Below are 17,462 nucleotides of genomic sequence, written 5' to 3'. Positions count from 1 at the left end.
TAAAAAAATTATATATATATATATATATATATTTATTTTTATTTATGTATTTTACTCATTTATTTAGTGAACAGCAGTGTATAAAACATGATTTTTCTGTATTTTACTTTTAAATTAAAGATTTTTAATCTACATTTGTCAACAGTGGTTGTTTGGATGATATGATTCTAGTTCTTTTGGGAAACAAAATCTAAATGCATATCAAACATCATTAAAAAGCTGAAAAACTATCAATAAATACTTTTTTTTTAATCTTAGTGATGAGCCATTATGTGGATGTCAGTATCATAGCTCTGAGATGTAACTGGCTGTGAATTCTCTTCTCAGGGTTGAGTAAGATCCCAAGCAGGCCTGGCAGCAAAGCAGGAAGCCGCGGGAGCAGCCGCCGTGGCAGCGATGCCTCAGATTTGGGAAACAAAATCTAAATGCATATCAAACATCATTAAAAAGCTGAAAAACTATCAATAAATACTTTTTTTTTATCTTAGTGATGAGCCATTATGTGGATGTCAGTATCATAGCTCTGAGATGTAACTGGCTGTGAATTCTCTTCTCAGGGTTGAGTAAGATCCCAAGCAGGCCTGGCAGCAAAGCAGGAAGCCGCGGGAGCAGCCGCCGTGGCAGCGATGCCTCAGACTTTGATATTTCAGACATCCAGTCGGTTTGCTCGGACGTGTCGGAGACAGTGACAGACTCAGGACGCCCGACGCCACGCTCAGCCTCACGCCAACACGGAGGCAAACACTCCAAAATCCCAACTCCCCAAAGGAGGAGCACTCCTACTAGCAAACTGGCTAAGAATACCAAGAGATAGTCAACAGTCCAGTCCACAGAAGCGGCCAGGATCCGGGCCTCTGTTCTGACAGCACTGGGTTAGCGCACACTAAACCGAGACTGGACAGATGTAGATTCACACTACAGACTGCAAAGTGTTATTGATTTAAAAAAGCGTAGCAAGATGTAAATTATTCTGTTGTGGAAAAGGAGGTTCATGTGGAGTGTATGTGTGCGAGTGTGTGGAATGCAGTGGCTTTGTGCATTTGTCCTGTACTTTATGTGACTGTTGCGTCATTAATATTTTGTTTATTGCTGGGAAAGGCCAGCGAACACAAGAAGACTATGTTGTTAGGTAAACTAACACTTTTCCACATGTTTGTGTTGAGGGAGAAGCTGAATGTACAGTCATTTCTTCCAGCGGACATGCTTGTTGGTGATAATATGCCTTTGTATTCTGCCAGGACACAACAATTATTTATTCATCTATTTAAAGTGCAATGACAAGCTGTTATGCATTTAAAGGGCAATACAATACCACTGCTACACTACAACTGTAATCCCTGCTATCATACACTACAGTTAATCCAGATCATGGCCTTTAAACTTGCATATAAAACCCCCGTCTGTAGCACCCGCAGTAATGTTCGTTTCGATCAAATCACAGATTGCGTGCCACTTTACTGTGACTAGAACTTTCTGACTAAAAACATTCATAAGTGCAATCATGCCTGTGTACTCTATGGTTCCTTTTTGCCTGATTGATCCAAATTACTCAACTTTTTGTAATAAATATGCTTGCAGAAAGCTCGACAATATATACAACCTTCAAAGTCTCACTTGTTTCCATCTGTCCAATGTATCTGACTAACATCTGAACAAAGACGCATTTTGACTGAGTTGCATTTACGCAAAAATGTCTCAGGCCTGCGATTAACAAGTCTTAAAGGGATAGTTCACCCAAAATGAAAATTCTGTCATAAATTACTCACTGATGCCACATGGACTATTTTAACGATGTTCTTACTACCTTTCTGGGCCATGAAACGTTTCAGTTGCATTGCTATCTATGCAGTGTCAGAAAGCTCTCGGATTTCATCAAAAATATCTTAATTTGTGTTCCAAAGATGAACGAAGGTATTACGGGTTTGGAACGACATGAGGGTGAGTAATTAATGACAGAATTTAAATTTTTGGGTGAACTAACCCTTTAAGAAGAAAATAAAACATTTTATGAGACTAAAGTGCATTGTCAGCCTCGTAGCCTGTGGCAGTCCCTTTGCCAGTAAATAGGACCAAAAAAGAAAAATCTTGCGTAAAGATGCCAGATGGTCTTTAATGTTGTTTGGATTAATGTTAGTATGTGGGAGTATAATCAGATGAGGTGATGTGAGGTCAGTGATGCCGTGGAGTTAATCCTCAACATCCTTCTATAGGATACGGAAACCTAGCCCTGCACCACAGCAGACAGCAGGGAGAAGAAAAAAAAACTTCTGGGTAGTAACCCAACCGCTGGGTCAAAACAACCCAATTGCTGGGTTTGTACAGAGGTGATTCGGGCTCATAACAGTTTGATGACTGAAAAATTATTTGAAAAATATGTTCACAGTGAGCACACTTCATATAGGGGTTTACTGTAATTTTGACCAGTTTGTATATGTCATTTTTAAGATTTAATTAAAAAAAATAGATTAAAAATTGTTAAATAACTGTAAGGGGGTTCTGTTGCTGTTATAATTGCTCTAATAGATACTATCTTATATACAATCATTCCCACTGAGGCCTGGTCAGTTTGTGGCCTGCAGAATGTTTGCAGAGCTCTGCTAGTGCCTATCTGCGACATACTACATCTGTCTCCTAGTGCACTATCTAGACAGTGATCCACTCTCTGCTGTAAACTTAACAGAGATAGTTTGACTTTGCTTGCCACTAGTGCCCATCCTATCTGAAGGTTCAGCAATTTCAGCATTTTATTGGTCTGCCCAAAATGTAAACAATAATATACAGTCTACATGTTACGAATGCGATTCGTATAAAAATCTAACTGTCATTTTTGGGGCAGCAACCATAGAATATGCACAAATCTGCATGATGCATCTATCACTGTAAAAAATGATCGTGAATTTAATGGTAAAAGACTGTAAAAATGCTACAGTAAAAACCTGTTAAATGGTTAACGGTAAATTCCCCTACTGTATACGGTGAAAAACTGTACTGGACATTACATGTATTGGACATTAATTTTACGGTAGTATACCGTTTTTGGAAGTGGAAAAAGACCGTATAATTTACAGTGAATAACTGTAAATTGATATTGCCAGAATTCCCTGCGTTACATTTCAAATGTGATGTTTTTTTGTTGAAATAACTATGTTTCTTATTTTTTTCTTATCAGTTTTGTATATTAGCGTTGTGTGTTACACTTAATGTTGTTAAATGAATGTTTATTGCATTATTTCAGTTTCATGTGTGTTACCGTGATGGTGTTTAGTGTTTGTGTGAATGACACTGTGCACCTTCTATATATGTTAGTATATAAAAGCTGCTTGTGATGGGCTTTGGTTCATCATGTGACTTTCTCATCACCTCCTGCATTTGGTGGTTATCAGTGTATTACAAAGGTACAAAACAGATTTCATTACTTCAATAGGTTGGTATATTAACATTATATCAGTTAATGAAATTACAGTATTTAACTGTAAATTTAAGTTAAAACCGTAAAACCTAAAACGCTGCTACCATATTTTTAAGGGTAAAATTCCGGCAACCACAGCTGGCGTTTTTTTTACTGTAAATTATACGGATTTTTCTTTACAGTGTATGATGCAGGTGCCTAAACCTGAAATGATCATAAACACACCAACATGCTTAAAAACGTCCCCAAATGGCAACATCTGACTGCAGAAGGATTGTGTGAAGAATGTGGAGGTCAGTGTTTGCATAGGATAATGTGCTGCAGGGATGAAGGCCTGTTGGGCCCGAGGGTGGAGTGGAGCTCATGGATCAGGTTTTCTTCTAAGCAGGTTTAGGCTGAAGTCAACGTTGGGACCAGAGATGCTTCTTTAAAATTGCCTTTATGATCACTGCTGGAACAGCCAAGGAACAATCTGCAGTGAGCTTGCGTCAGAAGAATATGTAAGTAAAGGACGTATGTTTATAGCAGATATAAAACTAAAAGTAACTGCTGTTTAGTTCATTTAAAATGTGAACTTCTGAAGGTGGCGTATCACACTCGGTGTTAAACCATTATTATTCAGCATTTGTTCTGTGCATGAACTTTTCATGGTTTATATTGAGAAGTTGAATACCAGTGTACTGTACTGTTTATTGCATCAATGTATATATTGGTGTTTTTTCAGCACTGATTGTCCGAGATGTTCAATCTCCTTATAAGAAAACGGAAATATTTACTTTAAAAGAGTGCTTACACAGAAATCATTGTGTGTGTTTAATCATAACAGAAATTCATGTAATTAGACACAAGTACGTTTTGGAGAAAATGTGAATTGCATCTTGCATTGTGTCATTTCACAGCAGTAATCTCATTTAAAATGCATTATATAATTTAATATCACATTTATGTTAATAGCAGAATTTTGCTCGTGCTGTATACTGTTGTATTCCATTTTGTGAAATTTGTATTTTCAGTGGGTGTTTACCTAATATATTATTTTGTAGTCCAATTAAACAGGGTCTACATGTCAGTGCTATAAAGTTTTCACAGTTGTTTGTTCAATCTTATTTGCAATCTTTCTCCCTTTGCAGGCACATTTAAATTCCAACCATCTTCATTTCTAAAGTTCCAGCTTTGAACAAAATGCTGGTTATCACAGTCCTGCTGGCTGTCTTTGGCCTTGTCAGATGTCAGGAGTTACCAAGTAAGAATCTAACTGACTGCAAAGTTCAGTATGTCAGTATATTTACGTAAATGAAACGGACCTCAAATTTGAAGAGAAAGTATGATTCTGAAGGTAATCAGACAGCAAGGTATCACAGTGAAATCAATATGGCTATGAAAGAGTATGTTTGCTCCTCTTATTGACCAGTAGAGGGAAGCACGGACCAGTTTAAATCATTCCTGTCCAGTACATCATTATCCATGCAGTAGGGCTACTTGATGAAGATTGAACTCTGTCTCTGTCAATTGTTTTTATTTTTATTTTTTTTGTGGAAACTGATCTGTCAGTTCAATTCCAAGTCTAGATTCCGTATAAATATCCAAACCCCCCCCCCCCCCCCCCCCTTTTTTTTTTCCTCTAGCACATATCACTAGAGAATAAATCATGACTTAGACTTAAATTAATTCATTGCATGTTTTTTTTTCCATTTATACTGTCAAACACCATCAAAGTTTTGTAGCTTAAGTAAATCCATAAACTCTGTCAGACCACTGTAAATAAAGAAAATCTTGGCCTCTTTTAAAATTCAGTTTGGAATATTACAGAGTGAAATCGGCCTTGAATTTCCCTCCTTTTATTTTTAGCATATGACCTGTTGGAAGAGTTTGGCTTGTCCGAGTCTAGAGGGGTGAGAAGGGTCAATGGGTCTGAAGCTGACGCGGTGGCGTACCGTGTTAACCCGTCCCTCCACCTCAAGAAGAGCACAAGGTATTTATATCGTCCTTCTGACATAATACTTTTCCACTCTTTCTGCTTTTCCACTGAGCGTAATCATGCTCGCCTCCAAACAATATTTCTCATTTCCTGCTCCTGCTTCCCAGAATCTTCCACTACTATAATCTGGGGTTTGATTTGAATTTGATCAGATATATGCTCACGTTATATAGCATGGATACAAAGAGCTGTCTGTTCCTAAACAGCACAGTCATTGCCCTGAAATGTTGGCATTATATGCTCGTGTCTTTCTCAAGCATCAGCAGCTGTTCCTGCGTGTCAGCTGTGGGTACGGCATGTACTGGGTCTTTCCTTTTGTGCGTGTGGGCCAACAGTGCTGTCCGCAACTACCTCCCACTAACATCCCCTACTTGACCAAATAATCATGAGAAGTACATGGCTGTAAAACAACCACCAAATGTCGATGCAAAATGTGATCAACAACATCTAAAGAGAAAACGAGAGAGCTGTAGAACCACAATGAACACTGTTCTTGAAAACATTAACTACTAATTTCAACAAATTGGTTCTCTTTAAAAACAAACAGGAGCAGAAAACTGAATTGGAAACAATTGGAGACCATTTGGTTTAGATTAATGCAAAACTTCACATAAGGTCACTGCGAGAGACCACTGTTAAACAGAAAACACACCAAAATTTATCAAGCTATTACCATGTTTATTAGCATGGTAACCATCCAGTACTGTACCTAAATATATATCAAAGTACCATGGTGTTTTACTGTGCATTAGTGTTGGGGATTTTTCAGTGACTCTTACAGTGGGTAGGCAGGTCTTAATGAGTGTCTTAGTGAATTATTCACACCACTACTTTGTTTTGTTTGGAGATGTTCACTAGTTGATTGTTCTTTGGCTTTGTTTGCACTGAAATATCCCTTTTATTCATTTCTCTTTTCCCTGTGAACTGCACATATGCTCTCACCCATCTCTCCATCCAGCAACATCTACCCGGGCGGTCTGCCATCTGACTATTCTGTCATCGCCACCTTTAAAGTGCCCAAGGACACAGCTAAAACATCCTGGAATCTGTGGCAAGTCAGTGATCCTGAAGGCCGGGACCAGGTGGGCCTTCGTTTTCAGGGCGACACTAGAACCCTGGACTTCTTCTACACCAGCCCGCAAGGCACACAGATGCTGCGGACCTTCCAGAGGGTGAAAAAACTCTTTGACGGTGAGTGGCACAAGCTGGCATTGAGTGTAAAAGGAGAGCAGGTGAAGCTGCTGGTGGACTGTGAGGAGGTCAGCGTGGAGCCGCTGGATGAGCCGCGGCCTGTGATCCGTCAAGGTTTTACCTCCATCGTCAAGAGGGCAGTAGGTGACCGCTCGGTTTCGGTGAGTACCAGGGACAAGCACGAGTATTGGTTTACCAGAATCAGGTTGAGGGGAAATCCTGTCATTATTTACCCACCATTCATCCAATCAATTCAGGGGTACGCAAAAGGACTTTTTATATTTAGATTTATTTGTGGCATTTTTGCCTTTATTATGAAAGGATACTATGTTGACAGGAAGTGAAGTTGGAGAGAGAAAGAGAGAGAGAGAGAGAGAGAGAGAGGGAGAGGATGGGATCGGAAAAGCCAGGATTCGAACTCGGGACACCTGAAGTGCAACAGCGCTATGTATAAAAGGACTTACTTTGGAGGAAAAAATAACTAATTTTAGTTCAATTTTATTTAATCGATGGGCGATTTAAGTCAAGTCAAGTCACCTTTATTTATATAGCGCTTTTAACAATACAGATTGTGTCAAAGCAACTGAACAGCATTAATTAGGAAAATAGTGTGTCAATAATGCAAAGTGACAATAGTAAACACTCATTTTTCAGTTTAGACAGTTCATCATTGAATTCAGTGATGTCATCATCCAGCTCAGTTCAGTTTAAATAGTATCTTTGCAATCATTTGCAATCAAGTCAACGATAATCGCTGGAAATGAAGTGTCCCCAACTAAGCAAGCTAGAGCCGACAGCGGCAAGGAACCAAAACTCCATCGGTGACAGAATGGAGAAAAACCTTGGGAGAAAACAGGCTCAGTCGTGGGGCCAGTTCTCCTCTGACCAGACGAAACCAGCAGTTCAATTCCAGACTGCAGCAAAGTCAGATTGTGCAGAGGACTCGTCTGGTTCCTGTGGTCTTGTCCCGGTGGCCGTCTGAGACAAGGTCTTTACAGGGGATCTGTATCTGGGGCTCATCTAGTTGTCCTGGTCTCCGCTGTCTTTCAGATTTACTGGTCTTCTGACCTATTGCTAAGTTTGCAAATGAGTAGCAAATGAGATTTGTGAAAGTCTTTCAGAGTTGCTTTTATAGATGACCTGCTTTTTCATTAAATTAAGTGTAGTAAATACTATTAATGAAATCACAGATAAATATATAAATCATTCAATTTAAATAAACTTTAGTTCAAGTATATTTTCCAAGTATGCTGTATGTTCAAAGTACACTAGTAGTATACGTAAGTGTACTATTTTAATATTTATTGAGATTAATTGGCTAACTTTTTAGTTTATAAACATATTAGTGCTGTCAGATGATTAATTGCATCCAAAATCAAAGTTTTTGTTTACATAATATATATGTGTGTGTACTGTGTGTATGTATTATGTATGTTTAAGAAAAATATGGTGTGTTTATATATCAAATATATACATATATTTAAATATATTTCAAATATATACATGTATGTCTGTTTATTTATATACACATAATAAATATACACAGTACACACACATATTTTATGTAAACAAAAAATGTCTTTTATTTTGGATGCGATTAATCGCGATTAATCGTTTGGCAGCACTAAAACATATAAATTTAAATGTAACAGGAGTAGACTTTGAGTACACAACTAGTTTACGTCAAAACATTTTATTTCCTATTGCAACTATACAAGTGAAGTATACTGTTCATACTGTAATTGCAGTTTACTCGTAAATAATCGTAAATAAAATCAACCAAATGTACACTATAAAAATAGTAAACACAAGCCAAGTATACTTAAAATACTTAATTATACTTAGTATATCTTGATCATAAAAGGCTGAGTACAGGTATAGGTCAAATATACTTTGACCTTTTTGTATACTAGTGTGAAGCCAAGTCGATATAAGCCAAGCACACTTAAGTATAAATTTAAATATATATCTGAAAGTAGACAATGTATACTCTCTTATTTTTAGTTTAAAAGAAGTATACTAATAGCACACTTGAATAAGCTTCTTTTTTTGCAAAGGCATTCTAAGTAAACGAACATTGATAGGCTATACATTGAACCTCTGTGCTTGTGCAGCTGGATCTGCAAAAGATGGAGGTCTCCTGCGATGCTGATCAAGCTTACTCTGAAGGCTGCTGTGAACTCTCCAGTGTGGTGAGTCAGCTGCCCCGTGTGTGTGGGCTCTTGCCCCCTTCTGCATGTGCTTTCAGCTGATCGTCGATCTGTTCTGATTAGCTTGTTCCTCAACAGTGCGGAGGATATGCTGAGATTGGTTTAACTGCAGGAAGAGGAAGAGCCACTTGTAAATGCGTACACGGACAGCCGGGTGTCCAGGGACACCCAGGACCCAAGGTGGCCAAAGTCAAAGTTCACTCTTCCTAAACAACAACCCTTTGTTATGCAATCTCTACAAGTGTATCCTTCTTCCGTAGGGTCACATAGGCCTGCCAGGAAATCCGGGAGATCCAGGCAGAGTGGGAAACTGGGTAAGAGTTCTGTCTGAAATCTCTCACCATAATGTGGGACACTGCAGTGTTTGAGTTGGACAAACAACAAGCACTAGTCAATGGTCATTAGGGTTTAATAAGAGGGTTTTAATGGACAAACATGCATAGTCAGGAATGAAAGCAAGCAGAGAGGATTGAAAGGAGAGAGGGAATTAACCTGGAATAGATCCTGCCTGTGAAGTGAAGCTGTGGAAAATGGAAGTAGAAGCATTACTGAAGTACAGCATGATGGAAACAAGAGTCAGGACTCGCTTGAGAAAATGGTAAACACTGTGGCTTGTCTCATTCGGCAGAGCATCCTGTGGTAGATTTTTATTTACTGACAGCAGCAGTAATTACTGTCAGTGATAGGCTGTTGCTGCAGTATGCTAGCTAAAGCCCATCATAAATGTTATGTATGTACTTGCGTAATAATTATGTGGTATTTGAAAGAATTAAGAATGTATAAAGAACACCTGTGCACAGCAGTAGCACTTAAAATTGCCACTTCCAGACACTTTTGTAAGGACAAACCGAGGAGGTCTATAATACCTGGTGAAAACTATGTAAGCTTGTTAACTATGTTAGTAAGACTACATTTAATGGCTGACTATAGAAAAACTGACCTGAAGCCCTGATGAGGGTTAACAGTAGCATGCTATCCAGCCAAAACCTCAACACTTTGGGATAAACACAAAGGTTTCTTGTCACTTATCTGAGACATGTCTAAATTCTAAATTTCTTGCATACACTGGAAAGGTTCAACCATCTCTAGTTTTCTGGGAGGGTTTCTAAGTGCTTGTCTTGGCTTTTTTTCAGACAAGTAACAAACAAGCATTTTTTGGCATATATTGTATGACTCAAATCCCTTTAGCTGTTTTTAGTCTGAACAGCAAAATACCACATAATATCCCAATTTTACAAACCCGATCCACACCACATCCATATGTGGTTTGAAATCTGATTAAAATCAGGCTTTTATATATATATTATATTTATATATATTTATATATATAAAATTTCAGCATTTCAGATACGTCTGATACATCTCATGAGTTCAGAAACATTGTGAGATGTCATGATGGACATAAGCAGAAGCAAAGTTTACAGAGGCAAAAATGTCAACTTTGACAGTGTCCCCAAAAAACATTTGGCTTAAAAACTGGAAATAGGAGCAGGAAGAGCAATGCTAAGGACTTCATCTTTCTTAATTTACTGTAAGCACATTGTGGGCCAAGTGCCAGCTGTATCACCACAAACACAAACACCATTGCTCAATTGGTTAACTCACCTAAACTGTAAATAACACAGGAAGGATAGCGAATTTCAATTTAGATACACTCTAAAAAATGCTGGGTTGTTTCAACCCAACTTTGGGTCAAATATGGACTAACCCAACTGTTGGGTTAAATTTTTACATTCAATTTTTAACCCAAAAGTTGGGTTGAAACAACCCAGCATTTTTTAGAGTGTAGATATTTGATTAAGACAGGCTCTATTTCTCCTCCATTACTCCTCTATTACATCTATTACTCCTCTCTGCTGGCCTGGAAAAGAAAGATAGCTCTAAGTAATGTGACAGTAGCATGGTACAGTACATGGTGATGGTGTCAGATAAAATATTGTAAATACTACTCATCCCATGCATTTGAACGAACAGTGGTTTGTGGCTTCTAAAACACATATTTCACAACTTAAGAGCTCATGGCAGTTCTTGAAAGGTTTGCATATTATCATAATAAAACAAATTCTACGTGGAAAAAAATAACAACAGTATTTTACTTCAAGAACCCTACTGTTGCACTCTGACTTAAAAGTTCAGACACACCAAGCGTAACGTGAGTAAATTATTTAAAAAGCTTCCAGAATCATTATATTTATGGTACACCCCGCTTGCTTTTGAGTTGCAGTGGTATAAATAAATAAATGGAAAAATCAGTTGTGGCGTCAGTCTCTGACTCTCTGAGACAAATTCAAAGGGAGCAAAGCCTTTAGAGTCTAAACTGGCCCTGCAAATATACAGGACAATGTCTGCCGATCAGCTCAATTAAAGGACATGGCATTGCGCATCAGGATCCAATTACTTGTATGCATTTGGGCTATGTAAGCAAAGTTCACGTTCGTGAGCGACCTTGGGTGGTAAACTTGAGTCTTTCCACCCCAGAGTTATGACTAATTTACCTCTTTGATCTGAGTCCAGTTCTCTGTGGTGTGCTGGAATAATATATTTAAAAGTCAGCCCAACATGCGACGGAGCTCTTTTTCAAGTATTAACGTTGAAGATACTTCTGTAAATCAGTCATATAATCTATTCTATCTTTCCAAAAAAGCACATGCTCGTTCCTTCTTCTCTTCCTACATTCTTCCACCCAGATACATGCCCACAACTTTGACAATCTGGTACAGTCGGGCCACTGTAGGAGTGCATATGTCTGATGGCATATGCAGCTGAAAAGCCAACATTGTGTTTACTGCCTTCCTGCTGGGGGTTACTGAGTGCATTTCCCCCTGCAAATACACTGTACATCTGCTGCCGTGTGTGGTCTCTTATGTACCAGGAAGAGTTTGTAAAAGTCTTTACTGGGTTTTGTGAGCCTCTGTTCCCAGAGGTTACTCCACCAATTGCACAATGTGGCTGTAGCATAGAACGTAATGAACTGAGGGAGCTGCTTGCTTATTGAGTTAAGTGACTCAGCATTTGATAATGGCCAGTCATTTCACTGAAAGTGACGAATGAGGTGACATGAGCAAAGCAACTTCAATGCGACAAAGTTGAGCAGAGTTCAGCCTTTTGCAAAAGAGCAGTGATGGAAAGTGGAGACTAATGGGAAGTGTGTGAACGAGACTCACTCCCGAGTCACACTGGAAGCGTAACCAGAGCAGAGCTTTCACACTGGCAGTGTTTGTAGCGCACATCTGAACTGCAGCTGATGGTGTAGCTAGTCCTCCGATTTTCATCAGCTTATCTAGTGCATTTGTTCACAATCGCAATGATTAGGGATGCACCGAATGTTCGGCAACCGAAATTATTAGAATAAGCGAAAAGACCGAATAAATGGTACCAAACAATGATGACGCGATCAAATAGTCACATTTTTATGAATTTTGAAAAGGCATGTGACAATGGGATTCGTGCTACACATTCATACTGAGACTCATTTATAAATCTGCTGTCAACAAAAAGAAGCATTGAGGCCTTCCTGTGTGTTTCTGCCAAAATAAAAGTTGAGAAAAAGCAAGAACTCCATCAACATTCATAAATGTTAATATCGTAATTTTACTGTTGTTCTATAAAATAAAATAAAATGTAAGACAATAATAATGATAATAATCATTTCAACAGCTCTGTTAATACATTTATTATAACATTCACACACATAGTGTTCAAATTAGGATCTGTAATATTTTCTAATGTTTTAAAAGAAGTCTCTTCTGCTCAGCAAGGCTGCTTTTAATTGTACAGTAAAAAATACATGCCTGATTCAAGAAGGGGGTCTGATGGGCTATAAATAGGCCTAGTTTTAAAGGGGTCATATGATGCGATTTCATTTTTTCCTTTCTCTTTGGAGTGTTACAAGCTCTTGGTGCATAAAGAAGATCTGTAAATTTGCAAAGACTAAAGTCTCAAATCCAAAGAGATATTCTTTATAAAAGTTAAGAGTCAGCCACACCCCCCTAAAACGGCTCGTTCGAACACGCCCCCACATATCTAGCTCACTATGTGGGAAGATTTGCATAACACCGCCCAAATGTTCACGCAAAGAAAGAAGGCGTAACTTTTATTCTCGCTGTAGTATTTTTGTTGCCGCTGCCGCCATGTTCTGAAGACGCTGTGTGTTTCGTTGTGAAAGCGAAACTACTTTGTTTGCTCTTCCAAAAGAGGACGATATCCGCTTCGTCATGCCTAGAGCTGATCTGTGCTGGTCGCTGAGGAAATACAACAACTTAGTGCTGTGGATCGCAGGCACATTTTATGGAGGACTGTTTACTGATCCTGGGAGAGTAACGTTAGACTAAAATGCCGGCAGTTCTGACTCACGTAAGCACGTTTTCTTTTATCATTTGCCACTGATGATTCAAACGCAAGTTTTGGGCAGTGTGGAGTAGCGCTTGTTGTTTGTCATTTCTCCGATCACAAATGTAGACAGGGTTTTATGTTTACGCGGCGCGATGCAATGCAACGCGTAAAAAGACAGTATAAGTCATTATAATCAGTAATTATGTCCCCACTGGATGCAACAAATGCCTCATTTGTAATGGGTTTGAATGTTTTTGTGTCGTCGCTCCGACCGGACAAGGCATCACACTATGGCAAGGGGTGTAACAGTTCCGTCACACGCTTGAGGTATTCGGCCAATCACAACGCACTGGATAGCTGGCCAATCAGAGCACACCTCGCTTTTTCAGACCGATGAGTTTTGTAAAAATCGACGCATTTCAAAAAGGCGTAGAGGAGAAACAATAATGTACAGTATGTGGAAAATAATGTGTTTTTTTACTTTAAACTGCATAAACACATTTCATTACACCAAATACACCAAATAATGTTCTTTTTAGGAGCATCATATGACCCCTTTAACTTGCCTTTTTGTGTTGTGCTGACAGTAGTGTGTTTTATGAAAACACAAAAACTTAAATGCTTTTATGGTTAAACTATTAGCAGTGCAACAAAACTAGACTCAGCAGAAATACAGTGCAATACTGTTTGTGCTGCTTACACTTACATGTCTAGTGTGAAATGGGCTTTAAGAGTGTCTCGGCTACATTTAACACATTTCATTGTTTAAATTAATTCCAGAGATTTACCCCCCATGATCGGTGCAGAAAAAGCAGCACTTGATAATGGCTTAGTAAAGAAGGGAATTAAGTTATATTACATGATTAGACCACATCAAATTTCACCTCTGTGGTGCAACAGCAACTGTTCTGAAGCATAAAACATGTTGATAATACATTGTTGCAATTTGTGTTATTTACATTTTAAGAAGTAAATTAGCAAGGAAACAAACTGTGCACAGGGCTTATGAAGTTTAGACTTCCACTGTTTGCCTTTTAAATGTAGTTTTTTTCCCATTATAACCCTGGAAGCTACTGGCAGTTGTTCGCTTGTGTAACTAAGGATCCTGTTTGGTCAAGTGCATTTTATACCAACATGGAGGGAACCATTTCCGTTCTGCCCTTCTGTAGCTCCAGGCTGTCATATAGTGGAATACATGCTGCCTTTTTCCAGCACCGTAAACCAAGTTCTTTACGTCTTGGGCTAACATTATTGGCCAATTAAAGTCTACATCTGTTGCCGTTGTTACATATTATTTACAATTACAAGCAATCCTGCAAGCATTCATCTCAAACCTTCTTGCTGCAGGGGATACGTGGGAACACTGGAGATTATGGACATATAGGAGAACCTGGGCCTAAGGTGAGTGGCTTCGTTGTACAGTCCCTTGGTTTGCATTGTTGTACAGACCCACTCAACGGTCAACTCGCATCCCACAGGGTGAAGGCGGCATCAAAGGAGAAAAGGGCATGAGAGCACCTCGTGGTCGGGAGGTAATACATCATACAACTGCAGAGCACCATTTTGATGGCCTTGTAGCTTTGCATCCAAAGATTTGCAATAACAAATCTTCTTCTCTCTCACAGGGTGACAGAGGACCCAAAGGTCTGAAAGGGCTAATAGGAGCTTCAGGTCATAAGGTAAAAACAGCATTATTGTAGTCTACTAAATCACAAGCTGGTTGCACAAGCTTGCAGATTGTGGTTTGTTATTTTTGCAGATTTTTTTTTATGTAATACATGTGTTGTGCTGTATCATAGCTTGAGCATATCAAGGTAACCAATGCAATGTATGTTGTGCATCGTATCAAAGGGAGTGCGAGGGTCACCTGGAGAGAGGGGTGAAACTGGCCAGCAGGGGGAAGTTGTAAGTTCTGTTGGAAAACACTTTGCTTCGATAAAATATATGTGAGATGGATTGTGTAATTGGGGATATGAATGACTCATTCGCTCCCCACCACATCTCCCAGGGTGCAGCAGGAGAATGGGGATACGAAGGGATTGTGGGCTATCAGGGCGTGAAGGTATTTTTGCTCCCCCACTCTGGTTTGTTATTGTCTCTAAAACATTTGTTGCTGTGTTTAGTTGAAAATCTCACAATTCCCATTCATTCTTGGAACAGGGAAACGAAGGCTTACCCGGAGTTGAAGGATCTCGAGGGCCACGGGGTCGCCAGGTATAAAAACAGGCTGGAGACCTTCTGCATTGTGCTGCATGACATTTAAAATCCATGGGCTTATCTTAAATTTAATGTGCACATTTCTGTTTTCATGGAAGTCAAGGTGTAAAGGACTCTGCGGGTGAATCTCACTAAAAACAAATGTTTGGGTCGTATTTGATCCCAAAATCAAAAATGAAAAAAGGGGTGAAATAACTTTGTAAATAAACAAAATAAAGACTTTTAGGATATTAGGACTATTATTAGGATTGTTATTATTATTATTATTAAAATGTTACAGGCTGGTAAAAGGAATGCAGAGCTTCAGGGAAACACCACACGTTTGAAATTCCTGATCTTTTGGGGTTTGAAGAGGAATGAAACTGGCTGCAGGGACACAATTTAAACATCAACAAAATTGTTTACAAATGCCAGCTTTGAAAAATATGGTGGTCTGAGGAAAATTAAAGCTCAATTCAATGTTTCTATGGTCACATACATACATATTGTAATGTTTTTTTTTTTAATCATACAAACGTCATGGGAATTTGACTGCATGTTTATATTCTTTCTCTGCTCTGTGACAGGGGATTGTGGGAGATCCCGGTGAACGAGGAACAGCTGGAGAAAAGGGAAAGCTAGTAAGTATTCTAGTTGTCACCAAATCATGTTGCTTTAAACAATCCGTTGGAAGATGGAAACATATTGATGGCACATACAGTACATATCTTTTTTTACTCTTCACAGGGTATTCAAGGCCCAAAAGGAAATGTTGGTGGGATTGGGGAAAAGGTTGGTTACTTGTCAACCAGTCATCATGACAAATACTTTGTTGACCAATAAATTGAAAGTCTAGTGCTGATTCTTTTGAATATTTCAGGGTATAGTTGGTGATCCAGGCTTGCTAGGGCGAGATGGAGATACTGGGATTGAGGTACAGATTGTCCTTTCAGCTGAACTTTGTCAGGACTTCAGAAATAACTTTTTAATCTCATGGTATTACCATGTGCAGGCTTATCAAGGACCACAGGGACCTGAGGGAAGACATGGACAAGTTGGTGAAAGGGTAACCTAACACTTCTTGACATGTATTCATCCCCTGATACACACAATTGCATTTTTACACTACTATTTAGCTACTAAATGTACAGCACCACAGCAAAGTTATGTTTTAGTTATAAATTGTAAGCCCGAATTTGATGAACAAAAGACTGAGCAACACAGAACTCAAACTACCAAAGAGTTCTCTCCAGTGAATCAGTTAGAACAGCTCTTCACTTACTGTATTGTAAATCTTTATTTTGTTGTTAATTGTTAATATATATAATTATATTAAATACATTTAAAAAGCTGAAAGAATCATCTAAGGAAATCAGCAATGGAAAAACTACTGCTAAATTCCTTTAAGACTCCCATCTCTATAGAAGCATCTGTCTGATTAGGTGTAGTTGTGTGTGCTTATGTAACATGCTTGAATGTTTTACACAGGGTGAAAAAGGCGAACAAGGGCCTTCGGGGGAAATGGGCCCTCCTGGACTAACAGTAAGTGCTCGTGTGAAGAAATGACCACTGCACTGAGCTATATGTGACTTCTGTAAATACCACCTTAATATTTTACCTTGGACTTTTATGACATAAAAATACACCCTGCCTTCTGGTAGATTTATAAAGTGCTATAATCTCCAGGGGCCGCAAGGTTACAAGGGCTCTGCTGCAAAGCCAGGAAGACCAGGATTTATTGGGCCCCCTGGAAGAACGGTGAGCTATATTCCAAATATTCCAAAGTTTTTGAAATAAAAGTTCATACCCTCCAAAATGCTAAAACATGCCATGTCTTCATAGGGGCACATGGGAATACCCGGCAGACCAGGCCCCAAGGTAATGATCTCCACTAAATTATGAAACTCAAATTTAACACAATTTTGCCTCATTAAAAGGGCATTTTGAATCTTGCAAGAGCCTGCAAACATATTATATGTAGGCTTATTATATATAAGTTCATCAAAGTTCTGTCATGCAGAAAACTCACTGCGGATGTATAAGATCACGTGTCAGTATTGGCTTAGTGTAGCCAGATATCCCAGGATCCAGAGTCTAAAATAAATTGGGGAAAAAATGAGGCCCACATTTTCTTTTTCAGAGTCCT

General features: G+C 38.9%; 2 protein-coding genes across 2 annotated transcripts in view; both read left to right on the top strand.

The window, feature by feature from the left end:
* Positions 1-1,621, top strand: part of LOC107597724 (dystonin-like) — a 171,409-nt gene extending 169,788 nt beyond the window's left edge. The window contains exon 104 of the mRNA XM_016288894.1: positions 569-1,621. Coding sequence (XP_016144380.1) covers positions 569-814 — 246 coding nt within the window. The 3' untranslated portion in view covers positions 815-1,621. The remainder of the gene's footprint in view (positions 1-568) is intronic.
* Positions 1,622-4,591: 2,970 nt separating this feature from the next.
* The window catches only part of LOC107597723 (collagen alpha-1(XXII) chain-like), a 19,570-nt gene continuing 6,699 nt past the window's right edge, over positions 4,592-17,462 (top strand). The window contains exons 1-19 of the mRNA XM_016288893.1: positions 4,592-4,652; positions 5,258-5,381; positions 6,346-6,739; positions 8,693-8,770; positions 8,867-8,968; positions 9,049-9,102; positions 14,468-14,521; positions 14,599-14,652; positions 14,746-14,799; positions 14,972-15,025; positions 15,129-15,182; positions 15,281-15,334; positions 15,904-15,957; positions 16,064-16,108; positions 16,197-16,250; positions 16,329-16,382; positions 16,805-16,858; positions 17,003-17,074; positions 17,159-17,194. Of these exons, the coding sequence (XP_016144379.1) occupies positions 4,592-4,652; positions 5,258-5,381; positions 6,346-6,739; positions 8,693-8,770; positions 8,867-8,968; positions 9,049-9,102; positions 14,468-14,521; positions 14,599-14,652; positions 14,746-14,799; positions 14,972-15,025; positions 15,129-15,182; positions 15,281-15,334; positions 15,904-15,957; positions 16,064-16,108; positions 16,197-16,250; positions 16,329-16,382; positions 16,805-16,858; positions 17,003-17,074; positions 17,159-17,194 (1,506 nt within the window). The remainder of the gene's footprint in view (positions 4,653-5,257; positions 5,382-6,345; positions 6,740-8,692; positions 8,771-8,866; positions 8,969-9,048; positions 9,103-14,467; positions 14,522-14,598; positions 14,653-14,745; positions 14,800-14,971; positions 15,026-15,128; positions 15,183-15,280; positions 15,335-15,903; positions 15,958-16,063; positions 16,109-16,196; positions 16,251-16,328; positions 16,383-16,804; positions 16,859-17,002; positions 17,075-17,158; positions 17,195-17,462) is intronic.

Source organism: Sinocyclocheilus grahami, unplaced genomic scaffold, assembly GCF_001515645.1.
Source record: "Sinocyclocheilus grahami isolate Dianchi unplaced genomic scaffold, SAMN03320097.WGS_v1.1 scaffold235.1, whole genome shotgun sequence".
Lineage (NCBI taxonomy): Eukaryota > Metazoa > Chordata > Actinopteri > Cypriniformes > Cyprinidae > Sinocyclocheilus > Sinocyclocheilus grahami.
The sequence above is the reverse complement of the archived record's forward strand: the minus strand, read 5'-3'. Positions and strand labels throughout refer to the sequence as shown.